The 27,986-nt window shown below is 36.6% G+C and overlaps 1 protein-coding gene across 4 annotated transcripts in view; it reads right to left on the minus strand.

Annotated features, from left to right (window-relative positions):
* The window catches only part of MRE11 (MRE11 homolog, double strand break repair nuclease), a 73,269-nt gene that overhangs the window by 34,078 nt on the left and 11,205 nt on the right, over positions 1-27,986 (minus strand). For all 4 annotated transcript variants that reach the window (XM_072795056.1, XM_072795055.1, XM_072795054.1 and 1 more), the window contains 9 exons: positions 25,896-25,983; positions 24,828-24,969; positions 22,160-22,274; positions 17,337-17,522; positions 15,900-16,071; positions 14,652-14,732; positions 10,960-11,086; positions 8,290-8,390; positions 6,907-7,080 (listed from right to left, as the gene is read on the minus strand). In XM_072795056.1, coding sequence (XP_072651157.1) covers positions 6,907-7,080; positions 8,290-8,390; positions 10,960-11,086; positions 14,652-14,732; positions 15,900-16,071; positions 17,337-17,522; positions 22,160-22,274; positions 24,828-24,969; positions 25,896-25,983 — 1,186 coding nt within the window. The remainder of the gene's footprint in view (positions 1-6,906; positions 7,081-8,289; positions 8,391-10,959; positions 11,087-14,651; positions 14,733-15,899; positions 16,072-17,336; positions 17,523-22,159; positions 22,275-24,827; positions 24,970-25,895; positions 25,984-27,986) is intronic.

Below are 27,986 nucleotides of genomic sequence, written 5' to 3' on the forward strand. Positions count from 1 at the left end.
CTTCCCTTTTTCTTCCCATATGTTCATCTGTTTTGTTTCTTAAATTCCATACGAGTGAAATCCTATGGGATTTGTCTTTCTCTGATTTACTTCACTGAGCATTATACACTCTCCAGCTCCATCCATGTTGTTACAAATGGCAAGATCTCATTCTTTTTGATGGCTAAGTAATATTCCATCATATACACACATATATTTATACCATCTATTCATCAGTTGATGGACATTTAGACTCTCTCCATAGTCTGGCCATTGTTGATAATGTTGCTATAAACATTGGAGTGCATGTGTCCATTTGGATCTGTATTTTGTATCCTAGTAGTGCAAAACTGCTGGGTTGTAGGGTAGATCTATTTTTAACTTTCTGACAAAACTTAAAGAGTGGCTGCACCAAAAACATGGAAATTTAAGTACAGTTTGTCTCACAAAAGACTGATGCAAGAAGTTCTATTTTCCTAGTGATTTACATTATAATTTCAAAATTGTACTCTAAAATATATATATATATATATATATATATATATATATATATATATACTCCCCCACTCATGTGTTATACTCTCTATAATAAATAAATCTTCAAAAAAAAAGTATCTGAAGTGGGTGGGCCTCTGGAAATCATTTCAAGGCAACTACTAAATGTTTACTGTTTGCTGACAGTAATTCTGGAACCAAAAGGGATACCAGAGATTCTTTTTTTTTTTTTAAATTCATGCCCAACAGGCTCTTCTAGCATAGTTATATAATCAGGGAAAAATTCTATTTGTTTAATAATTTACTTAGCACCTATTTGCTGAGCACCCATTATGTGCCAAGGACCACTGCAGGAACTGAAAATACGACAATGAACAAAATAGTTAGAAATTCTGCCCCCAAGGAGTGGAGGATTGTGTGCCCACATTTGGAGCCAATAAACAAAAACAAAATAAGAAGTTATATTGTGTTTTAGTTGTTAATTTACAGCTAGACTTAGAAAACTCTGTCATCTCGGGCAGCCCAGGTGGCTCAGCGGTTTAGCACTGCCTTCAGTCCAGGGCATGATCCTGGAGTCCTGGGATAAAGTCCCGCATTGGGCTCCCTGCATGGAGCCTGCTTCTCTCTCTGCCTGTGTCTCTGCCTCTCTCTCTGTGTGTCTCTCATGAATAAATAAATAAAAACTTAAAAAGAAAAGAAAACTGTCATCTCTAGGGAGCCATTTATTTACTGATGTTTATCTACTGACAGTTTTCAACCTGCATAACCAGATAGAAGCATGGCTTGATTATGAGACCAGAGGGGCATAAAAGATGCCCTGGGAACTTCTGCACATCTTAGTGTTCAATCCAGGGGCCACTGTGTGCAAATGAGAACACAGGAAGCTTATGCTTGGCTTCTCACAGGGCTCTACTGCCTGCCGATACTCTTTTCTTGATGCATAATATCCTTTGCCTTAAGATGAAAATCTTAAATCAGTATGCTCAGTGGAGTCATGAATTCTTCAAATATCTGAACCTGTGAAAGTTTTGCAAAAGATAATAAGTATGCAGAAAAAAAAGGAAGGTGAGGAATGCTGAGGAGAGATCCCATCTGAATAGAATGATCATGCAAGGCCTCAGGGAGAAGGTAACTGATGAGCAAAGGTAATGAATCTTGTAAGTAACTAGGGAAGAACATTCTAATCAAAGGAAAAGATGTGTGTAAAGGGGTGGGGCAGGGGTGCCTAGGTGGCTCAGCTGGTTAAGTGTCTGACAACTTGACTTTCCGCTCAGGTCATGATCTTAGGATCATGAGACTGAGCCCCACGTTGGGGTCCGTGCTCAGCTCAGACACTGCTTGAGATTCTTTCCTTCTCCCTCTACCCTTCCCTCTGCTGTCTCTCTAAATTTGATCTTTTAAAAAAGGCACTGGGGCAGAAATATGCATGTTACCTTTGAAAAACAGCAAGGAGGTTGCTGTGTCTCAAGCAGATATGAAATAAGAAAGTAACAGAAAGCCAGATTGAATAGGGTCTTGTAAAAAATTGTAAGGACTTTTTTTCAAGGCAAGAGTGACTTGAACTGTTAGTGTCATTGACAGCTGAAATGAGGACAGAATGGGGGATGGTGGAGGAAGGACAAGAGTAGAAAAGGGAGACAAGTTTGGAGGCCATGAGAATAATCTAAGTGAGAAATGGCAATGCAATGGACCACTGGTAGTGATAAAGACTGGACAAATAGTCACATTCTGAAGTAATGCCAAGACAGGATAGAGGGGACACAAAGAGTCAACACATAGAGCAAAAGTTGAGAATCAACAATTCAGACTGGGAATGTTAGTGGTGTGAGATGTTTGCATTAAACATCCCTGCAGAGGGACACCTGGGTGGTTCAGCAGTTGAGTGGCTGCCTTTGGCTTGGGGTGTGATCCCAGAGTCCCAGGATCGGGTCCCGCATCGGGTTCCCTGCATGGAGCCTGCTTCTCCCTCTGCCTGTGTCTCTGCCTCTTTCTGCGTCTCTCATGAATAAATAGTCTTAAAAAAAAAAGATTAAATAAACAAACAAACAAACAAACATCCCCACAGAAATGTCTAGTGGGCCGCCGGCTGCAGAAATCTTGAGTTGGGAGGAGCGGTCTGGGCTAGACTTTTGAAAATCACCACCAAATAGATGGAATTTAAATCTAGGCAACTGGATGAGATTACAAAAGGGAGGATGTAGCTGAAGATGGGCTCCAAGGACTGAGTTGTGGGTTCTCTCAATTTAAGAGGCGGGAGACATGAGGAAAACCAATAAGAGAAACTGAGAGTATGTACTGTGAGACAGGAAGAAAAGCAGAAGAGTATGGGGTCCTAAAACCAAAGAGAATAAGGTTTCAAGAAGAGTTCAAGGGGGAGCCTCTGGGTGGCTCAGTCAGTTTAGTGTCTGCCTTCAGCTCAGGTCATGATCTCAGGGTCCTGTGATCGAGTCTTGGGGGGGGGGTTGTCCTGTTGGGAGGGGAGGGTTGTTTCTCCCTCTGCCCCTCCACCTGCACGCATGTGTTTTTCTCTCTCTCAAGTAAATACATAAAATCTTAAAAAAAAATTAGAGTTGAAGGGAGATGTCAGATGAACTGAAATAGATTCAGCAATGGAGGTTACTGCTGACCTCGATGTAGACAGTTTCCTGAAATGACAGGTCAAAACACCTGCATGATGGGTGTAAGGGAAAGGGGAGGGAGAAAAATCAGGGCAGCAAATACAGAAAACTCTGAGGCAATTCTGCAATAGAAGAGAAACAAAGAAGCTGAGTAGTAGCTAAAGGGAAATGGGAGTGAAGAGAGGTTCTTTTTGGTTGCTTAAGCTGAAAGAAATGACAGTATTGTTATGATTTGGGAGAAGGGATACAAGTTATTTTTATTTTTTAGATTCATTCATTCATTCATGAGAGACACACACAGAGAGAGAGACAGAGATGCAGGCAGAGGGAAGAGCTGGCTCCATGCAGGGAACCCAATGTGGGACTCGATCCCGGGTCTCCAGGATTGTGCCTCGGACCGAAGGTGGCACTAAACCGCTGAGCCACAGGGGCTGCCCTACAAATTATTATTTTTTTTTTTTTCAAATCATTTTTTAAAAACAGATTAGCATGTACCAGGGCTCTGGGTAGGATATACCATACCAAAAGTGCTAGGTCATTCACAGAAATGAGCCAGAGTAAAAATACTGAGGAGGTACCATGTGTCGCCAGTGTTCTAGGACTTTACATGTATTAATTCTTTTGATCCTCAAAACAATCTTAAAGGAGATTCTATTATACCCATGTTACATTGAGGAAACAGTAAAAAATTCACTGATGCTTACATAGGTAGCAAGTGTTCTGATTTTGAACATAGGTGGTTTGATCAAGTCCATGCTCTGAGCTACATCCCCCCCATTCCTCATGCACCCTCTCAGGAGTGGTGATAGCTCTCCAGGTGGAGATGCTCAAGTTATTTGCTTCTGTGTTGTTTTCTTTTTCTTTTTTTAAGACTAGTTTTAGGTTCACAAAAAAATTGAGAGGAAGATACTGAGATTTCCCATATGCCCTCCAGCCCCATATATTCATTGACTCCCCTCTTATCAACTCTCCCCACCAGAATTGGTACATTGGTTCTAACTGATGAACCTATATTGCGACATCATAACCACCTAGAGTCCAAAGTTTGTTGTTTCTCTTAAGATTTTTAAGTAATCTCTACACCCAACAAGGGGAAGGGGCTCAAACTTACAACCTCAAGATCAAGAGTTAGCATGCTCCACCAATTGAGCCAGCCAGGCGCCCTGACCCCCAAGTCCATAGCTTTTATTATGGTTCATTCCCAGTGTTCTATATTCTAGGAGTCTGGAAAAAGATGTATCCACCTAAATTACAGCATCATACAGAGCATTCACTGCCCCAAAAATCCTCTGTGCACCTATTCATCCTTTCCCTCACTCCTCACTCAACACCTGCAACCTTCGATCACCTTACTGTCTCTATAGTTTTGGTTTTTTTTTTTTCAGAGTATTGTGTAGTTGAAATCATACAGTTGATAGCCTTTTCAAATTGGCTTTTTTCACTTAGTAATTCCCATTTAAGTTTCCACCATATCTCTTCACGGATTGATTGTTCCTTTCTTCTTAGTCTAAATAATATTCCCTTGTCTGGATGTTTCACAATTTACTTACCCATTCACCTACTGAAGGACATCTTGGTTGCCCTCAAGTTTTGGCAATGAATAAAGGTGTTATATACATCTGTGTGCAGACTTTTATGTGAACATAAGCTTTCAACATCTCTGGGTAGGATACCAAGGAGCACAACTGCTGGATCATATAGTAAGAGTATAGGAGGTTGTTTAGAAAACAGCCAAACTGTCTTGCAAAATGCCTGTACCATTTTGCATTTCCGCCAGCAATGAGTAAGTGTTCCTGCTGTCCACATCCTCACCAGAATTTGGTGTTATCAACGTTCTAGATTTCGGCCATTCTCATAGGTGCATTATTAATCTAAATTTCCTTGATGACATATGATAGAGAGTATGTTTTCATATGCTTACTTGCCATTTGTACATCTTTGGCAAGATGTTTGTTAAGGTCTTTGGTCTGTTTTTATGTCAGGGTAATGGTTTCTTATTGCTGTTTTGGGGTTTTTCTAAAGATTTTATTTGTTTGATTATCTATCAATGTGGAGAGAGACAGAGGAGGAGGAGGAGAGGGAGAGGGACAAGCAGACTCTGTGCTGAGCATGAGCCTGACTTGGGGCTCAAGCCAAAACCAAGAAACACTTAACTTACTAAGCCACCCAAGTGCCCCACTTATTGCTAAGTTTTAAGAGTTCCTTGTATTTTTTTGATGATAGCCCTTTACCAGATGTGTCTCCTACAGGTATTTTCTCCTCTAAGTCTGTGGCACGTTTTCTCATTCTTCTGACATTGTCATTCATTGAGCAGTTTCTCATTTTGATACAAGTCCAGCTTATCTATTCCTTCTTTCACAGATCGTATCTTTGGTGTCGTATCTAAAAAGTCATTGTCATACCCAATGTCATCTAGATTTTCTCCTATGTTATCTCCTAGGAGTTTTATAGTTTTATATTTACATTTGGGCAGGGTGGTCAAGTTTTATTTCTGGTACTTAAGAGAGAAATACATCCCTGCCAAAAATTTATGAACCCTAAATACCCAGTGTACTTGCAGTGGAATATTACTAGTTGCATACTGACATAAGGTTTTAAGAGAGCCATGCGGACTAATTAATTAAAAGCACTAAAATCAAAGTCAATGTTTTAAAGTTTTAAAAATAATGTTTTGTTCTTCTGCTTACAGGGAATCTAGAAGATACAGAAAATGATCCCCTATAATCCCATTACCTGAATATAACTACTAATAATGTTTGGAGAATTTTCCTCCATTCTTTGCATGCACACACACATATAGAAAATAAAAATCACTGGTATCATAGTGTATATAGTTTTACATTTATGGCATTCTTTCAACACATAACATTGAAAATATTTCTCCGTGTTCTTCAGAAGTATAATTTTTAATGGCGGCATAGTATCTAGATGTATGTGTGTGCGCCAACATTAACCACACTTTCCAAATTTCCCCATTGTAGACAACACTTAGATAAATTACTCCAAACACAAATTTCTACCTCATTGTTGTCTTGGGAAAAGGCTGAGTTAAAGGATAAATCTTAAACCTCTTGAATACACTGATAAACTTTCAGTATACCAGCTCAAAATTGTTACTCCCACCAGCAGCATACTAAATACTTTCCTCAAATTGTTGTTACTTTGACAAATAAAAACTACATGTGAGTTCCTCTGAACACCATTTTCATATGCTTATTACCATTCGTATTTCTTTCGTGAATCCCTCATTCATGTCTTTGTTCGTTATTCTATTGAAATGTTTACTACTTTTCTTAACATTTACTAAGGTACTTTAATATTATGCATATCAATCTTTCTTCTATCTACATATAAGTTTTTCTCCCTTTCAATGTATTTTGTTTTTTGATAATTTGACATGCAACATTTACAATTTCTCTCCAGTCAAAACTAAAGAGCTTTCCCTCTGATCCTTCCATTGTTTTTATGCTTAGAGAGAAGGCATGTTCTAGATGAAACTCAAAATCTCAGACAAAACTTACTAAAAAGTTGAAAAGAACAGGAATTTTCATCCTACAAGGTTCATTTTAAAGCATTTTCATGATTTTCAAGGGAAGATACTATCTGTGAGGAACAAAGCTAACATTTAATGGGTATCAATCATGTTTAAGATTCCATTTAGACTTTTTCTACTTTTATCATCATTTTACAAACTTGATTTTATAGACCGGAAACTAAGAAAATCAAAGTAGTTAAACAGTGATTTAATAGAAAAGTCAGAGCTACTCTTAAGTAGACCTTGTTTAACTAGACTTCTCTACCCCAAATCAGTTACCTCTTCATCGATTTTCTCTTCTAGGGCATCAATATGACGTTCTTTAAGAAATCGTTGTGTTTTTTCCAACTGGTATTTCACTAACTCCTCTATGGCATCTTTTTCTTCCTTGTCCACAAATTCCTGTACTGCTTCACCCATTCCCCTTTCTGTTAGAAGTGAGAGCTGTACATTCTGTAAAAGAGGTACAAATCAGTGGATACAGAAATGAGTATCTATTCCTTACCAAATAATTCTTTGTAAGCCAAGAAAATTACGGTGTAATGTTACCAGGGGAAAAGAGAAAAAAGTTATCTAGCTGCTGAAGGCAAAACAAAAGAAAACAAAACAATGGACAGTAAATAAGCCTACTAATAAATTTTATGGGCCAGAATAAGTCAAATAAAAATAAGAAACTGGAGTAGTGTTTAAGACAGGTGGGAATGCAGAGGCCTGAGTGGTTGGGATGTAGGGTCCTGAAATGGTAAATGATGATTTAAGAGATTAGGTTAATCAATGTAGTAGGCAGAATAATGGCCCCCTAAAGATGTACACATCCTAGTCTCTGAGCTATGAATACGTTACATGGCAAAGGAGAATTACAGCTGGTTACAGATGGAATTAAGGTTGCTAGCCAGCTGGCTGTAAAATCAGATTGCCAGGGACTAAGCAGGTCGGTGCAGTGTAATCATGAGCATCCTTAAAAGTGGAAGACGGAGGCAGAAGGAGGGATTAGGAGAAGATCTAACGGGGGGAAAATGGCCAGAGAAATGGAACATTGCTGGCTTTGGAGGTGGAATGAGCAGGCCATCAGCCAATAAATGTAGACACCTCTAGCAACTGGAAAAGATAAGGGAATGGATTCTTCGCTAGTTTCCAGAAAGGAGCACAACCCTAACACCTCAGTTTTAGGCCAGTGAGACTGGTGTCAGATTTCTGACCTACAGAACCAATGCAAATTTGTGTTATTTTCAATTATTAAGAATGTAGAAATTTGTTTCAGCAGCAGAAGGCAATTAATGGAACCAGATCTTAAAGTGGCATAAACTCATGACAATAAAAGTAGCTTCACCATCTTATGGCTGTCTTAATAAAGTAGTTCTGAAATTACACGCAGATGCAAGAGAGGTAAATCCTGGATTCAGAAACATGCAGTAGAGAGAAAAAGAAAAAGAATAACATCAACAATAATAGCCACAATAATAATAACACGATCAATTAAGCACTAATTTTTCTTGATATAGAGTAACCAGAAGTGAGTGTAATTAACTGTTGTCTCACTTAGTTAATGGAAACATCGTGAGTTTCCTTTTGTTTGAAGTGCCAATTATACATATCCTAAATTAAAGTCTATTATCTTACTGTAGCCATTATTCAACATGTAGGCTAAAATTTAAAAATTACCTTTTCTGCAGTTTGAAAATACTGTTTTACAAGGTCTTCTACTCTTAGGGTTGTTCCTTCTGAAGGTTTTGTAATGAGCTTCCCAAAGTTGATCTCTTCTCCTAAAAAAAGAAGTCCGTGGAAAATAGTAGCTTCTGTGACAGTGTTAAAGTGCCCAAACTTAAGGCAGGTTTGGCTCAGTAGAGGAGGTATGGCCAAACTTTATTAATGATCAGCTAGCTTATCATGGTAAATTTTGAGGCAAAAACATGGCATTTTTGCTAATAGCCATAGTCTTTTCCTCAAAATGTATTATTTCTTTTCCTATCTCCAACTCTTATGTCTCCTATGGCTATTCTCACAGGGTAATCTTCAGACCTCTGATCTCCAAGACCATTTCAGGGGCTGTTCAGGGACAAAACTTGTTTTATAACGACACCAAGATGCTATTTATCTGTTTCACTACAGTGCCATTTGCCCTGATAATACAAAAGCAATTGCTGGTAAAATCACCAGTTCTTATTAAGAGTCAAAGCAGTATCTTGGAACTCTACAACACTCACTACACAGTTCAAAACAAAGTAAGCCAATTTCACTTAAGAATGTACTTGATGAGGGCAGCCCGGGTGGCTCAGCGACTTAGCGCTGCCTTCAGCCTAGGGTGTGATTCTGGAGACCTGGGATCAAGTCCCACGTCGGGCTCCCTGCGTGGAGCCTGCTTCTCCCTCTGCCTGTGTCTCTGCCTCTCCCTCTCTCTGTCTCTGTCTCTCATGAATAAATAAATAAAATCTTTAAAAAAATAAAAAAGAATATACTTGATGAAACTGCAGAAATTATTCACTTAATTAAATCTCAGCCCTTATGTATGCATCTTTCTAATATTCTGAGACAAATTGGATGTATGCTTACAGCACTTTTGCTGCATTCCTAAGCAGGAGAGCGGTCTCAAAAATAGTAAAGAATACAAAGAATACTGGGTAGGAAGCTAAGAGCATAGGGTCCAGGACCTACTCTGCTGATAACCTTTGTCAGGCAAACAAATATTAACTGTCCAGCAAATGTTGGACCTGGCCATGAAAACAAAATGGTGAAAAGACATCCCCGCCCATAAGAACAAATGATTATGATAAAGGTGGGAAGTACTACGAGAGGTAAGAATAGAGTATGACACAGAGAAGAAATAACCTAATTCTTCTCAGAGAAGGTTGAAAATAATGTGCAGATATCAAATGTACCTATCATTTGAATCAGACTTTTAGAATGAATAAGATTACCATCATCTGAACCAAGACTTGGAGAATGAATAAGATTCACTAAGTAACCAGATTCATTAAATAAAACTGGAAAAAGAAAAATAAGTACCACAGCCTGGAGGCTAGAGAGGAACAAAGTTTAGTGTGCCTCTTGCAAAGTGTTGAAGGTAAGTGAAAGGAAATCTTTTCTAAATTTTAAGACAGTAAAATTAATACAGCTTCATAAATATAATCACTACATTTTACTATGCTGGATACTATATTTAGACTATTCACACACATCATATCATCTAATCCTCACTATGATTCTATGAGGCAGGCTCAGTCATTATTCTGATTTCACAGACAAGGAAATCAAACATCAGAGAGCTTATGTTATTTATAGAGTGTCACACTGTTAAGGAGCAGAACTGGCCAAAAAAAAAAAAAAAAGTTTTCAATAAAATACACAAAAAGGCTATTATTTCCACTTAGCAATTTATGTTTAGACCAAAAAGGAATCATTAGAATAAAACTATGGATGAAACTCAAGTAACAATGTACTAGTTTTATTTTATGTATTATTATGAATTCTTCACCCATAAAATCTCAAGGGATTGATAAGGATAGATAATTAAAGTAAACCACTATCAATAAGTAACTAGTTAAAATTCACAGGATAAAAAAATAATTATCTGATAAGGATGTTTTCCTAAAACAGTATTTTATGAGTTCCATTTATATATCTGAACGAATAACAACATACAGAATTTGGTCACAATCTGACATTGAAAATTGAAGCTCACTAAATCTCCGTTAATAAAAACCTAAATAGCTTTACCTATAAATAAGGGCCATATTTTTGTCTATAAATTCTGACTCAAAAGCTTTAAAGAGACTATATTTCACATGATCAATATTTCTTAGGAAGAAGCACTATTTCAGCTGGATGACCTATTTTTATAAAGGCATTAAAATATGGGCAATTAGTTTTTTATGAAATTTAATTAGAAATTAATTATCTGATCATCAGAAACATCAAACTATGAGACACCTCTTACTCTAAAAGACTGGAGTCTTTCTAAACCATGTATACCTGAAAGTTGAAATACCTGATGCAAAATTCAAGTATATTCTCTGAACATTAATAATGTATAGTCAATAATATATATCTGGAGCAATAAATCTCTTAAGTCTGTGTGCACTGTTACTAAGCAGCACTGTTTTAAAAAACTGCATCTGCAGAGAAAGTATCCCCTTTATTTATTGATATCCACAGGTTTAAAAATGATTACTAATTTTTAGAAGATGAGATTTAATTATTCCACTGCCAGTCTAAGATATTAGAAATAATCATATAAAAATATTTTCATTATTTGCTACTTCTTTTACTGAAGACTGATTTTTTTATAAACCCTGTACAAAGCATTTTTTTAATTCGTGAAAATAATTAGCTTACCCGTCTTCTCCTTTTGTTCTCTATGCCTGAAAAAATGGATAACATCTTTTGGATTAGCTACCCGATCCACAAATTTCTGGCTAAAGCGAAGAACACTGAAAGGCTCAAAACCTCCACTATAGTCCACCTGGAAATACAAAATAAGCTATGAAGGTCTAGAAACAACAGTTTACCAATTTTCGTTATTTATGTTTATGCTCAATACTTTTAAATTAAATAAATTAATGTTCTACAATATATGTTTAAGATCATGATGGTGTTATACGTTTTATTCTACTGAGAAAATAAAGCTTCAAAGGTTTATGAGCTTACACAAGACACTTTGCTTAATGGACCCAAGATACAACAAGAATTACCACAAGGTCTGAATGAGTACATCTCCCTATGATAGTAAGAGCCTAGGCACCAGGAGAGTACCATCTGGAAAGGAGGTGAAATTGCTAAACATAAATATTTAAACTTTTAAAAGAAAGAAAATTCTCCACTAAAACAAAATGCCTGCCCTAGATGCATTAGTTAATGGGTCTATCATTTTAGGGATATACTTTCAAACTAAGAAAGAAATGCTGGGAAAATCCATGCAGGAAAAGAATCCAATATGTCACCTTTGAGAAATGATTACCTTTAAAACACAGACTCTATTTAGAAGTCACAGTCCCTCTCATCAAGGCAGGCTCTAAGTTAAGAAATTTACAGTCATACAAAGACTGTATAAGAAATGCCTACATACAAAGAGAAATGCATACTACATTTTCCCCCCAAGAGATATCATTTCCCTAAACTAGCTGTTCTAAAAACAGGCTCTGGGAACCAGCATTGTACTGCACATCACTGGCCTATCCAAACTATTCCCTAGCCTGTACCCAATTTACAGTATTTATCATACTGACCACTAGCTGGCATCTTGTTCATTTACTGGTTACCTATTTATGTCTCTCCTCACACCTCCATTCCACATGAGCCCCATAAATTCAAGATCTCCTGTTTTATAATCACTGTGTCCCCCAGGAAGCAGAACAAATGTCAAAGTTATTTGTTTACTGAATCATAAAATTGATGAGGATCCCCTAGTTGATACAATGTACTTTTGGACAATTACTAATGAAAATATCTGTTCTTTTGATTCATGAATGATTTAATAATTCACTGTTTAGGAAAAAAAGAATGACAATTTTCTATTCAACTTTGCTTAGTTCTAACGTTATCAGGCAAACATAGATGAGAAACATGGGCTCTCTACCCAGATAAAGGGAACTATGTGGTTCTCCCAAAGCAACTATGTATGACATCTCTATAGCGATCACTTTATAAAACAGAAATGCTAAATGCTCAAGCTACTGGGTCTCCCCAAAACTCTTCAGACATTTTATCAATGATACTCAAGCTTAGCTTGATTTGTGATTTTCTGCTGCTAAGAGTCACAAAACTTGTTCACTAAGCAAACTTCACTAAAGAGTCTACAATGTCCTAGGCATTCTGCTAAGGGCCAGGGATACAGCCATAACAAAGTATAATTTTGGTTGTCAAGAAATTCACAAGCTGACTGGGAGGAAAAACGTGTAAATATAAGTACAAGCAGAATGAGAATGGTGCTTAAGAAGTACATACACAGCAAATGGAGGGCACAAAGGTAGAAGTGCTGATTCCAAAGGGGAGGGTCATGAAAGACTCTTGAAGGAGATGCTATAGAAGAGAAGCACATTCCACACAGCAGAATCAGCATGGGCAAACGTATGGAAGAGTAAAATAAACTCCACTGGACCCAGGGAATAGTAACTTTTAGTCTAACATAGCTGGAACTTAGAAGGTTCTGGCAGAAAAAGGAAGCAGAGGCCAAGGAAGTCAGTTTCAGTTTTGACTAGGTCATGTAAACACTCGAATGCTATGCAAGAGTTTAGACTTGTTCCTATTAGCACTAGGGGATCCTTAAGTCATTTTCAGCAAGAAAGACATACAAGATTGTGTTTTGGCATTAGTGGGAATGGGCTGTGGGGGGCAGTGAGAAACTAAAAGCAGAGGCAGTAAGGAAGATGCATTTACAGGCTAGATAAGAGAAAATCAGAGCTCAACCTCAGCAGTGACAATGGGATAGATAGGGCCAGACTACTTACAGCACAACAAGTAGTATTTAATTCATTTTGATCTTGTAAATCTATGAGGTACAAACCAAGGGACCCAAGATCCGGCTACTCAAGTTCATGCAGCCAGTAGTGGGCAGAGCCAGAATCAAACCCGGGCATTTGGGCTCTAGAATCTACTTTTTATCTACTCACAGTATATCCCAGTGTTTCTCAAATTTTAATGTGCATACAAATCTCTTCAGGATCCTATTGAATACAATTCTGTGGGTCTGAGGTAGGGCCTGAGATTCTGCATTTTAAAAAATTTCCCAGGTGAGGGGCACCTGGGTGGCTCAGTTGGTTAAGCTTCTGACTTGTGATTGTGGCTCAGGTCATGATCTCAGGGTTGTGAGATTGAGCCCTGATTGGGCTCTCCACTGGGCATGGAGCCTGCTTGGGATTCTCCTTTTCCCTCTGCCCTCTGCTTCTCCTTCTCTCCCTCTCCTCTAAAAGTAAATACATAAATAAAAATAAAAACACTAATTGTTTAAAAAAAAAAAAAAAAGTTCCCAAGTGATGTCAGTGCTGCTGTTTTGATTATTCCTTAAGTACCAAGAGGCTCTCGGACCTCAACAAAGTCTAAGCCAGAGATAAAGATGTGGGGATCATCACTCTATAGGTGGTTCTTAAAGTCACAAGCCTAGCCTGAAAAAGAGGGCTAAAAGAGAGGATGGGTCAAACACAGCTTGGAAGAAAACAAGTATCAAAGAGTGATTCAGTCAGATGAAAACAAGCTATTGGCTTTGAAAAGTGAGGGTCATCTTTTCCACCTGAGATGGTGGGGTCAGAGCCTTGATTATAGTGGACTGAGGGACAGAATGTTAAATGAGCAGTAAGGACTATGTATTTTGAGGGGTTTGAAAGAGGTCTGTTACTTTTTTTATATGATGATGGAAACAAGTGGTTTGACAGGTATAGGAAGCACTTCAATTGTGTTTTTTAATATTCTCAAACACATCATTATTTCAACACATTTATCAAGACTTGCTATATGCCAGATCTGTTCTGAGATCTTTGGATACATTAGTTAACAAAATTCACAAGGTTCCATGCTTTCATGGAGCTTACAGTTTTGTAGTTGAAACACACAATAACCAAAATAAATACATTGTATATAGTAGGTTAGGAGGATGTGTTGGAAAACAAAGAAAAGAACAAGCAGAGGAGGATGAGTGGAATGAAGAATGCTGGTTTCTCACCACCCCAGATATCAGGGTGCACCTCATTGCAAGGCTTCATTGCGCCGATGTGAGGTTGGTAAGAGTGGAGAACTGCAGGGAGGCCACAGGGAGTGAGGGGAGAGAGAGGGTAAAAGATGCACTTAGAGATTTTGGCCAACTTCTTAAATAGAACAACAGACTACTTAGAAAATGAAAAACATTAGAAAAAAATCAAAACTTCTCAGAATTAAACTATGATTAAATCAAATCCTGACAGCTTTATTATTTCTGGTGCTAGATGGTGATTGCTCTTATTACTGTATACACTCTAATTAAAGAAAAAAATTATGTAAACCATATAGTACTATCTTCTGAAAACCCATAATGTTTCATTTATCTAAATCAGACTTACTCGCAGTCGTATAAGAGGCTTCTCTGGCTGTTGAGAATTTCCCAGACGTTCTCGTTCAGCATTTTCAAGCATTTCTTTAATCTCAAAATAAAAATACTGTCATGACTTAGGGGAAAGATACTACTGGCATCTAGCGGGTAGAGGTCAAAGAGATTATTGCTGAAATCCTACAATGCGACCTCCCACAACAAAGAATGAACCAGCCTAAAACGTCAGTGTGTCAAGGCTGAGAGACCTGACATAGGCCTGACCAATCCATCCATTTTCCACCTCCTGGGGACATATACATGATCTCGGTCCAACAGAACTCAGCGTCTCCAGGGAAGCTGGAGAACAGGTATCATAGAGGCTAAACAGGAACAGTCAGAAACCGCGGTCTTAATGTGAATTTTTGGATCTAATCCTCTTGAAACCAGCATACTCTTCAACTTGTCAGTTAACTGAGTTACATGTTGTCAGGAAGGCTGTGTTCTTTCTATAAAATGCAGACGATAGACTCTATCTACCTACCTATCTACCTACCTACCTACAGCACTGTTGAGTGGATTAAATGCAAAATGCTGTCAACAATGCCCAGACTATATAAGCAATCAATGAATATCACAGTGATAACTGTAAGAATTACAATAATTGTAAGCAACTGTTATTAAGCTGTCAATTTACATATTATTAAGTGCATTCATACACCTTCTGCAACAGCTCTAGAATTTCTCAGAGGTTCAGGAGTGGCAAATCCGCATGGAAGGTGAGGTCTGGTACTTATGCTGAAGCTACAAGGCACACAGCAAACACATTTACAGAATTCATTTGGGGTAGTTTTCAGGGTGAAAGAGGTGCTTAATGGAGATTATTAGAGATGCTAAGGCTTTCCTCATCCTCCATAGTATCCTCCCATTCCCCAATCAAAGCCACTGACTGCTTTCATAAATAAAATGAACAAATTATCAAATCAGAACACAAAAAAAAGAAAAGATGACTTGTAGGTTTTTGAGGAGGAGGAATGGAAGGGGGGCCTTAATTACACAAAGTTCCTTCTACATTTAACATTCTTCCACCTCCAAGACTTAAAAAAAAAAAAAAAAAGGTCTTTGATACAGTTAAATTCATTCATGGAACAACAGTGCTTCCTTGTGGGCTTCCTGAGACGGTAACAAACACAAAGACTTCTACTCTGTGGAAGTATTTAATTCATCGGCAATCATCTCTCAGCTAAAGCAGATCTCATCAGCTCTTATATAGAGGAATCACCTTCTCCAAACAGAAGCTCTGAATGGCCTGGGTTACTTTGGGATTATCTGGGTTAAAAATCTCTGGATGGTCAGCCAGAACAACATCCTCCATGAAAAACTGCCGAACTGTGTTAAGAGGGATTTTCTGCATATTCATTTTCCTTCCTTTGATACGCAGCAAACCGACGTGTCTGAAATGAGGGGGGAAATGAAAGCCTAGTCACACTGTAAATTCTCTCTGGAAATGTGCACACCAAGACTATCATATTTCTAACTTTCTACAAAATATTTCTTTACAAAATCATACTCTTAAAAATTTGTTTAACAATTTGATGTTGTATCACATCAAATTGAAAAAATATGTTAAACATTCTTCTGCCCCAGAATAAAATTGACTCATTCCTCCCCGTCTGAACTACACACTTCAGTAAGCAAAGACAGGCATACTATAGGCATGATCAATGTTACCAGGGCTATGACAGTAGTATGTATAGTACAGACTATTACACATACACATATTCCCTGTGAGTAGGTACATATACACACATCTGTGAAATGAATAAGCACAACTCTGAAAAATAACATACAAATCTACATCCTACTACCATAGCCTAAATCTATTATTATCATCACAAAAGTTAAAATCTGAGTGGATTCAAAAGGTGAAATCCATTATAAAAATTGGGGGCAGCCTGGGAGGCTCAGCGGTTTAGCACTGCCTTTGGCCCAGGTCATGGTCCTGGAGACCCGGGATAGAGTCCCATATCAGGCACCCTGCATGGAGCCTGCTTCTCCCTCTGCCTGTGTCTCTACCTCTCTCTCTATCTGTGTCTCTCATGAATAAATGAATGAAATTAAAAAAAAAAAATTGAGCTTGGGGCAGTCCAGGTGGCTCAGCAGTTTAGCGCCGCTTTCAGCCCAGCGCCTGATCCTGGAGACCTGGGCTCAAGTCCCACGTCAGGCTCCCTGCATGAAGCCTGCTTCTCTCTCTGCCTCTCTGTCTCTCATGAATAAATAAAATCTTAAAAAAAAAACTGGGCTTCATCAGCATCAATTACTTTATCATATAATTCTCCTAAAGAATTAAAAGAAAAGAGATATGCTATAATGCATTTATAACCAGAAAAATCTCAATTAGATGGCATTGGATGAATTTGTTTATAAATGGACTTCTGTGAAATTAATCATCATCCATAGCACTCTAACTTGAAATTTAATCAGTAAAAATGTTGGCCCTCAACATGCCATATAAGCAGCAAAATTATTAACACCACTGGAATGCTCTCCTTTGAAGATGGCTTAAGATCTGGGAAAATAGTTAAAGATTACATCAAATAATCTTCATAAAGTAATCTATCAAATACAAAACCATCAGTATCTTGAACCTGTTGGATGATTAAAGTATTATAGTACGTAATTTTTTTATTTTAACTGATTTGGAAAATATAACACTTACTTCTTTACAGCTTCTCCTGGGGAAAGAGAAGTAACCACTGAACTTCCAGGTTGGGATACATAAAAGAGTTGTTGTTCATTTTTGGTTGGAGCTATTTTACACTCATGTTCATGGCCCCAGATAACAAGATCAATGAAGTCATCCAAAAATTGTTCTGGAATGAAGTTAGTATTTCCATGTTTACTCCTGTATCAAGATTTTTAAAAATAAATATAAATATCCAGAGGTATACAAACACTTCATACTAAGTAAAGCAATACAGATCTTTCTTTTTCCATTCTTTAAAGCCTTATGACACCTCTTCCATGTGCCAGAAACTATTCAAGAGATGAGGGATGCAAAGATAATACCTCAAAAAGTGATATAATCCTCCAACGGTTTATAAACTTGCAGGACACAGACAGATAGGAGCCACAGAAGAGAAAGTGGTCAATTCTACACTGAGAGACAGACCACAAAAGGCTTTACAGAGGGAAAATCAGAAAAGCATAAGCTCCATCAACAGTATGGCTGAGCAGAATGAATGCAGGGAAGAGCTAGAAGCAAAATCAGAGAAGCGGCAGCATGAGCTCTATCAATAGCAAAAACATATAAATTAGTTGGATTCATATATATCTAATATATATACAGTCTGATTATATACATACATATATACATATGTCAGAAAATGAAAGTGAGTTAAGTCTAAACTTTGTAGAATAAAAACAAATCTCTAAAGATGTCCTGTCATTTTTTAGCATGTTTTGTTTACTGATAATAATGGGAGTAAGAATTTCAGTCTTACATAAGAGATGAGTTTTTCAATATTACATAAAATACTGTATGAAGATTTGCAAACTCTGGTTTTATACCTAGATCAGCTGTTATCATTAAAAGATACACGAAAACCCAAAATGAGAAAGGACAAGAAGGAGGTTTTCCCGGATATTCACTTTCTCCCTGGGAATTTAAGTAAAAGTGTTGAAATACTTCAACCTAGCATTCGCTTAAGGCAAATCAATATTCATTCATTCAACAAATATTCACCACATGTCTACTATGTGCCAGGTGTCCCAGGCCTCTTCTAGATACCAAAGACACATTAGGGGATAAAGTCCAGTGGGGGAATAAGCAATTCTACGTTATGCACACATATGTGCACACGTATGCATATATAATCTGTCAAGTAGTGGGAAGTGCTATAAAGAAAAATCAAGGGAAAAGTGATACAGAAATGGGAATGCTACTGTGCTCAGGGTGGCCAGGACAGGCTGCTCTGCTAGGTGACACACGAGCGGAGAACTGCCAGGAGGGATCAAGCCTGCAAGGGAAGAAAGTCCTAGCAGAGGGCTGAGTCCGGCAGTCCTAGAGCAGAGAGATGGCAGAAGTGTTGAAGGGAGAATATAGTCAGTGAGTTCAAGGACGGCAAGGAGAGGAGTGTGGCTGAGCAGGACGAATGCAGGGAAGAGCTGGAAGCGAAATCAGAGAAGCAGCAGGCTTGTGGATCTAGGGATGTTTTTATGTAAAAAATACCTATCTAGGTTATGACATTATCACAGTTACTGAAGAAGCACAGAATAACTCGAAAACTACAGGATGCAATTGTGCTTTCATAGACCACCAACTCTTTCATGGAAGAGGGAAGATTATGCTGGTAGGCTGAACCTCATTTGTGACTCACAAGTTGATCAAAATATCCCTCTGGAAATATTTTTGTATGACAAGGTGCTCTTCTGCTTCAGGGTCTACTTTGTTCTTCAGCCAGGGAAAGAAACTGGCCCATATACAGATACATATGGGAAATAAAATAAAATGTAAAAAGGCTCATGAACTGTCATTCACTGGGACAAACCCTATTTTTTTATAAGTCCATGAGAGCAATAAAAAAGTATGTAAGAATACAGAGGGTTACAAATGAGCCTAACCATATTACAAAAAAACTGGAAAATCACGTTGAAGGGACTAGAGGAAAAAGGAGCTGGCCTAAGTAATTCTAGAGGTGGTGTTCTGACTTGATACAGCAAGGCTAACGACCAAAATCACTATATAAACACTATATATTAGTTGGCAAATTTGTTTCTCACAAGGGTACAGGTCAGCAATTTTGAAATTACCTAGTATGTCAACCAAGATTGAAAAATATTAAGTAAATATCTTATAGATATTATAATCCAGGTTTTTAACTTTTAGAGAAAGAACTCCCAAATACAATGGAAAGACAAAAATAAACCCTGTAGGGCTGGATTAGAATTAAGTATAAACTCATGCTTGCATGTGTTTTTAACAAATACAGATGAATATGCATGGTTTCAGATACATACACTTATTTCCTTAACTCTTATCAGTGAGGGCTACAAGAGTCCTGGTGGCAACTAAACACATCTAATGGGTGTATCTGGGTTTCTAAATACTGTTCTCCAATAAAGGCAATCAGGACTCCTTGGAAAAAGGTTGATTCCAGGGCAAGGGCAGAAAAAAACAAGATGAGCCTGGAGCATCTTGTGGTACCAGAAAGTGAAGGACATGATCAAAAGTAAATAAATAAGGGGACGCCTGGGTGGCTCAAGTGGTTGAGCATCTGCCTTTGGCTCAGGTCGTGATCCCGGAGTCGATCCCAGAGTCGGATCGAGCTCCACACTGGGCTCCCTGCAGAGAGCCTGCTTCTCCCTCTGCCTATGTATCTGCCTCCCTCTGTGTATCTCATGAATAAAAAAATAAAACCTTTAAAATAAATAAATAAGAAGAGGGCATGCTGAAAGGACACAGAAGCTAATACGAAAGAACTCTTAATGGTCAAAACTGGAACAATTTGAGCAACAGCAAAAAAACAGCAAAAAACAAAAATTGACAGTACTGGATTATAACTCAAAGGATAAAATATCCTTGAGTCCATAACAACATAAATGAATAGATGAGAGAAGGGACAAATCTTCCTTACAGAAGAATTTCAACTAATAAATGCAGAATGAATGAGGGAAATAAAAAATAGTAACTGTAGGGATCCCTGGGTGGCGCAGCGGTTTGGCGCCTGCCTTTGGCCCAGGGCGCGATCCTGGAGACCCAGGATCGAATCCCACATCGGGCTCCCGGTGCATGGAGCCTGCTTCTCCCTCTGCCTGTGTCTCTGCCTCTCTCTCTCTCTGTAACTATCATAAATAAATAAAAATTTAAAAAAAAAAAAAAATAGTAACTGTAACACCATAGTATTCATTGCTGGAAATAAGATCCACCGAAGGAGGCTAAAATTAGCAGGCAAAATTTTAAGGTGAAACGGTACATTCATTTAGTCTCAGAGTATTTTCCCAAAATAGTAATTACAAAATGGAAAATGGGACCTTGACTCTGGAGAAATCTAGCATATACCACCTTAATCAAATGATCAATGTTTAACATCACCAGCAACTAGCCATTATCAACATCATACTACCAGCTTCCATTCCCAATGTTGCCATTCCACCTCTCATTCTGATTTAAGTTCTTGGAATCACTTAGGGTTTTTCCTTCTGACTTTTTCCTACTTTGGGAAAGTAGAAAGTGCAGCAGAACTGGGAAGACCTAAACAAGAGAAGGACAAACTCCAGTGGTGCAAAGTTATAAGGAGACTGCACTTATTAAAACCTGAATCTGGGGAACCTTGGATGGCGCAGCGGTTTGGCGCCTGCCTTTGGCCCAGGGCGCGATCCTGGAGACCCGGGATCGAGTCCCACGTCGGGCTCCCGGTGCATGGAGCCTGCTTCTCCCTCTGCCTGTGTCTCTGCCTCTCTCTCTCTCTGTGACTATAATAAATAAATTAAAAAAAAAAAAAAAAAAAAAAAAAAAAAACCTGAGTCTGCTCCTCCTTTAAAACTCAGTTTGAGAGTATACATAAGGCAACAGAAGGCTGCCTTGTAAAGCCTTCTTTTCACTCAATGTTTAGTGGGTTGAAGTACCAGCGATTCTGCATTCAATAAGTATCTGTTCAATAAGTAATAAATCATATAATCAGGCCCTTTGGATTCTTCCTTGTAACTTCTTGGGTTTGTCCCTTCCACACCATTTTCATCACCATCGTTTTACACTTTAACTGTGGTTATCACATAATACATCTTGCATCAAGTCTACCTTCCTTTGAATCAATCCTGCATCCAACCAATAGACCAAACTTCTTCAAGATACCAACAAAAGACAGCTGATCTAGCTATATCTAATATATTCTAGAAAAACACCTGCACATATGCACCAGGATATTCATAACAAAAATGTTTAAAAAAAGCAAGACACTGAAAATAACACAAAATATTCACCAATACAAGAAAAAGTTTGTACGTATCAGTGAAAATTAATTATGCTTTTAAGCATCGAAATGGATGAATCTTAGTAATGTAATGAGGAACATAATAAGCTAGCTGAAAAATATACAACAGAGTTCTAGTTAAACCAAAACTAAATAAAATACTCATGATGGATACGTACATGATTAAACAATAAAGAAAAGCAATTTGATTATACACATATTAAAAATAGTGCTCCCCTCTGGGGTATGTGTAAAGAAATGGGGTCAAGAAAAGACACAGGTAATGTACTGGTAATGTTCTACTTCTTTGTTCAGTATTCAATTTTATGGTTATTCTTGTATCTTATGCATAGGTCATAAATATACTTTAGAGATATGAATTTATTGGAAACAATTTCAAAATGCAGTCACACAAAGCACATGTAAGTTTTGCATGGTCCTGCACTGACAACTTTCAAAGACTAAGGAACATTTATAGAAATATGGAAGCCTGAAAATAGATTGAGGAACCTCAATACTTGACTCAAAAATTCAAAAAAAAAATTTATTTTTCCCCAAAAAATACTTTTACCTGTTCTGATGAATCACAAATAAGTTAAACCAAGAGTTCTCATCTTCTTTTGGTCTCAACATTGTTACTTTTTTATTGACAAACATTCGATAGAGCCTCTCATCTGGAATGGACCCTGAAACACACATTATTTTAAAACTGGTTTCTTACTTGGTTTAAAAATGAATGTTTTGCTTCTAACTTATGTGCTTCTCTAAGTACTTCACTTTTTTACTAGAGATCTATTTGAAATCTGGAATCATTTTTTCAAATGAATATGTTCCAGGTTCTTACAGGACAGCTGCTGAGAAGATACTTGTATTAAAAAATGTTTCTCATGTCAGGCATACATACCTTTGAAATCTGGAAAATGTGGAATAAAAATTAAAATTTTCTACGCTTAAATTCTTATTAAAATTTTCAACCATATGGTTTTTCACTACCCCTTTATTTATTATACATATTTTCGATCTAATATACGTTATAAGAGATATTAAAAAGGATAAGATAAAAAATAAAATACTTAAAAATATTCTTATATATTGTTTTTAAATAAAGATATTATGCTTTTTAATAATATAATGACTTTTAAGTGATTCTTCCTATACCCCAAAAGATCTTAGTCTAGTGGAGAAGGCCAACAAAAACAACTAAAACTACAAATTATACTTTTAAATAGTATAAAAGGGAAAAAGGATGCTAAGATGGCAATATCAGTGGGGGGAAAGTTACTACTTTATGCAGTCATTAGAGAAGGCCTTGGAAGAAAAAACCAACAATGCAAAAGCTAAAAACCAGAAAAAGTCTACTTTTTTAAAGAGAATTTCCAAAGTATAACCAATGGAACAGATGGTGGAATGCAGAACATATACACCAGAAACAAAAAAGTCAAGGCATACAAAGTCCAAGGCAGCAGAAGGCTGATCGACTTTCGTGTTGAAGCCTTAAGAACACTGACAAAATCTGAGGGTAGACAAGTGAAAAATGTGAGGGGCAGCTTCCAGGGGGCAGGGTGTTTGTAGACTGGAAAGGAAAAAGAAAGCAGGAAAAAGAAGGATCAGTGATTCCTCACCCGCACCCCCTGCCCTAAAGTCTGTAAGAAGCCTGAGAAAAGTTCATGGGACACAGAGCCTTAGGGACCAGTCAGTTTCCCTGTAGGTCGGAGAATAGAAACAACATACAGAGAGGAAACACGGTATGAGGGAATTTGCTAACTGTAAAGAGGTTTGGAGTGAGGGTGTAGGGAAGAGGTGGAGTCCAGTTAAGAACAGAAGAGGATGAAATGAGAGTTTGGGAGAAAACAGATGACTGAGTGATGCTCCAGCAGCCACCTGGGATCTGTCTTAGTCTGAAAGTGGGAAGATCACCCATTTTCTGCAGATATGATCCCTAATGTTTCAGTGACTAAAATACCTGTTACCAACTTTGAAAAAGTATATTCCACTTCTTGCTCTATCACTTGAGAAATCAGACATAACACTTTGATCTCATTTTCCTGATCTCTAAAATATAGATAACCATGATGCTTTTCTACTTTTTAGAAATAATGAAAACTGGACAAAGACTAAATTCCCTAGAGAAGTATTTAAATAAAACCCATAATTCTTCTTTTAAAAACATATCAGAGAGACTTGAATGAAGTAAATAAAGTCTTCTAAGGTTTCTACTATACTAAAATCTTTCAAAAAATATAAAAACTAGGTTAAGGCTACAGTGTGAAATTTTTTCCTAATTTCTCTCAGGGCACTTTAAGGTTGATTTAATATGGAATATAATTTTTATAATTATACACAATAAAAATAGTAAGGCTATGAAATTTTTTTAAGGCTATGAAATTCGTAAGACAAAGTATCAAGCTGAACTTAATCAAAGGAAAACTCAACAAATAGTCGGAATGCACTCTAAAAATATTATTTGATTTTTTTGTTGTTGTTGTTGTTGTTCATACAGAATCAAGCCTAGCAAATAGGTTTTCACCTATTGGATACCAGATAAGTTGAAGATAGACAAGTTGATAAAGCAAATATTCCAAGCATTACAGATGACAGCTCTGGCCTACCATGTCTAACAAAAATATAACATGAGCCACTAATGCAGGCCAAATTTTAAATTTTCTAGTAACTACAATAAAACAACCAAAAAGAAACAGGTAAAATTAATTTTATTTTATTTAACCAAATATATTAATAAGGTATTTTACATTTTTTTCTAAGTCTTTGAAATCTGCTGTGATCTTATATATACAGCATATCTCAATTCCTCATTTCAAGCCACATTTCAAGTGCTCACTATGTACATGAGGCTGGTAGTTACTATACTGGACAGTGAAGCTTCAGGTATTTCAAAGACTTCCAAGATACCAAAATGCAGTTTTTCTACTCTATGATTCTAAACATTCAAGATTCTATACCAGAGTCTAAAAGAAAAAAAAAAATCAACAACAGACACTAAAGGAAATTTTTTTTAATCAAAACTGCCATTAAAGGAAGTATTAAGGGCTAATGGTCCTTATTAAATACTAAAAAATTTCAACCAAAACCTTCTATCATATTTTATAGTCACTCATCAGGAATAATTAGATTTGCTTCACTTTATCCCAAATAACAAAAAGTTAATTCCAGAATTTGATTTCAGTTGCTCGTAAGCAACTATTTATTAACATAAACAGTATAAAATAAAAAAATCTTACCTAAGCCATATAGAGCAATTTTTGTGCTTCCTTTTTGGAGTAAAACTGGACTGATGTCTATCTTCTCCACAGACATTGAACGTCCAAAGTGATTTACAAATCCAGCACAACTTAAAACATCCAGGGCGCAGAGTGCATCTGCCTATGTAAAATATTTTCAAAGAATATTAATATATATCTAAAAATAAGTAATCCCGTATCATATTATTACCTATTAAAGCATATTCCATATACTACTTACATAGATTAGGATAGTATCTTCCCAGAACAAAATTAAAACAGTGAAAGTATTTGTTACCTTTCTTCAATTACAAATGACCTACAATAATTTGGAACCACATGCTAAATTCAAAGTTAACATTTCATCAAAACTTATGGTGTCTTGACCACCAAAAATAAAAACCAAGGGTGCCTGGGTGGCTCAGCTGGTTAAGTGTCCCACTCTTGATTTCAGCTCAGGTCTCGATCTCAGAGTCATGAGTTCAAGTCCTGCACTGGGCTCCATGCTGGGCATGGAGCCTACTTAAAAAAAAGAAATAAAATAAAGGCCAGCCCTGAAATAAGTGCTTTGTAATAGTAAATAGATCTCTTAAACCATGGGGGGAAAAAACTAGATACTAGTGATTTATGGTATTAATGATCAGATAAAACAAAAAGCTATTTTAAGTGTAGAACCTCAATTATTATTTCCATATCATATAGGCAATAAGATGATCTAATTTCTATTTAAAACTGTTGATGAGAAATCATTTCCTACAGGTAAGATTTTGAGATAAGAGACACAAAAACACCAGGTAAACTATAAAGCTTTATACAAATGTTGGGTATTTATTCTTATTCCTGGTTACTTATTGTCAATCTCAGCACTAATGAAATAAAAGCATACCTCACATACCAATTACTATTCCCAGATTTTTAAAAATTATCTAAAAAGCAGTATAAAAGCTTATATGAATGATTCAAAGTCAATTTGACTTTCTGACTCAATTTGACTAAAAATTTCTGGGAAGGACAGGAATGCTTTCCATAAACTAAAGTGACAACAAACTGTAAGAACCCTATAATTACCCCTGTGGGATCATCATGATTGCCATGAATACTAAACACTGGAATCGAAATGTTGAGATTGCCATCTTGGTAGTTCACCCACGGAAACCTTAAAAAAAAATAAAAAAAATTAATGTTTCTATAAAAGACAAAAAAACTGTTTTCCCCAATACCTTCCTCTAAAAAATTAATGCAATTATGGGCAAACTGAGTAAGTTGGCAGAAGACCACTAGTGTTGAGTGAGCTTTAAAGAAATAAAAGGACAAGGAACAATTCAAATAAATATCACACAGTACTACCCTAAAGAAAACACTGCAATATATGATATTTGTGAATTACATGAGATATATCTGACTAATGGAAAGTAAAGAGTGCTTCAGAATTTTAAAAGCCTTTGTATAAGGTTCTTTGAAGAAGAGGGAGGGAAGGAAACACATCATTTTGGAAACCAAGATTCAAAATTCCAGCTCTATCACTAACTACTTGTGCAATTTACAAGTCTCCCACCCAACACTGCGCCTAGTCACCTAGCTTCTCTTCTCAGAGGCAAATGCCAATAGCAACTTCTAGTATATCTTTGCAATAATATCTTATACTTTCCTTAGCAAATAAAATGCATCTTTTTTCTTCTTACACAAATGGCAGCGTGATATAGATTTCTGCACCCTATTTTTTCATTTAATATGTTTTAGAAATCATTCTCTATCAGTACACAAAGAACTTCCTTGTGCTTTCTTTGGCAGACAGTACTCCATTGAATGGGCTATTACAAGCTGTTTAAGTAGTTACCTATCAATGGACATTTAGACTATTTCCAGTTTTTTTACTTTACAAATAACACAAATAATGTACAATGAGTAATCTTGTACAAAATTATCCTTGTGCATATATAAGAAAATACTTAGAAGGATACGAGGTCAAAGGATAAGCATGCATTTGTAAATTTGGAAATATCATCAATCTCCCTCAAGAGAATTAGATAAATTTACACATAATACAACAGCAACTCACGAGAGACTACTTTTTCCCTTTATTCTATCAGCAAAGTAAGTTACCAAGCTTTTAAATCCATGCCTGGGGTTCTAAACCTTAGTTGCATGTTAGGATTGTCTAGGTATCTTTTAAGATATAACAATTGTCTAGGTATCTTTTAAGATACAACACTGACATATACAAGAGAGTAATTGACCCAGAAACTGTCGTAATTTTTTTTTTTTTTATATTTCTAGGTGACTACAATGTCAACCTAGAATTGAGAATCATTCATCTACGCCAATCTGACAGGAGAAAAATCTCTCAGTGGTGCTTAATTTTGTATCTTTCCCATGAATTCCCTTTTGTATTTTCATATTCTTATGTTTAAATGTCACCTTTTCTGTGAACTATATCTGTACTCTTTACCTACGTTTTTATGAACTCTCAAATTTTTAAAATTGATTTGAAAGAGTTATTTGCCTACTGGGGAAATTAGACCTTACTCTAATTTGCAATGAATTGCCAAATATTCTTCCTAGTTGAACTCTGACTTTTCATTGCAGTTTTTGTCATGCAAATTTACTTTTACAAAGACAATCAATTTTACTTTTATGGCTTCTCAGTTTGTATCATAGACAGAAAAGTCTTTCCCACATCTAAGTTTTTTTTAAATGTCTGATATTTCTAGTACATTTATTGAACAATCCATATTTTTCTTGGAGATATGAGACACCACTTTCTCCAAATACTAAATTCCTACATGTGTTAAGGCTATTTCTGGAAGCTCTATAACTTTCACTTATCTGCCTATCAAGTTATTAATCATACATATCACATTTTAAATTATTGGAGCATCCTATTTTTTCAAGCTTTATCATAAAATAATTGATATAACATTGTATAACTTTAAGATGTACAATGTTATTTGGAATACACATATTGCAAAATAACCACTACAGCTTAGCTAAAACACTTGCATCATGTCACATAATTACTTTTTTTTTTTAACAACAAGAACATTTGAAACCTACTCTCTTAGCAACTTGCAAGTATAAAATAATATTTTATCAACTATAATCACTATGTTGTACATTAGATCCTTGGAATTTACTCATTTTGTAATTGAAAAGTTTATA

The sequence above is a fragment of the Canis lupus genome, chromosome 23 (assembly GCF_048164855.1).
Source record: "Canis lupus baileyi chromosome 23, mCanLup2.hap1, whole genome shotgun sequence".
NCBI lineage: Eukaryota > Metazoa > Chordata > Mammalia > Carnivora > Canidae > Canis > Canis lupus.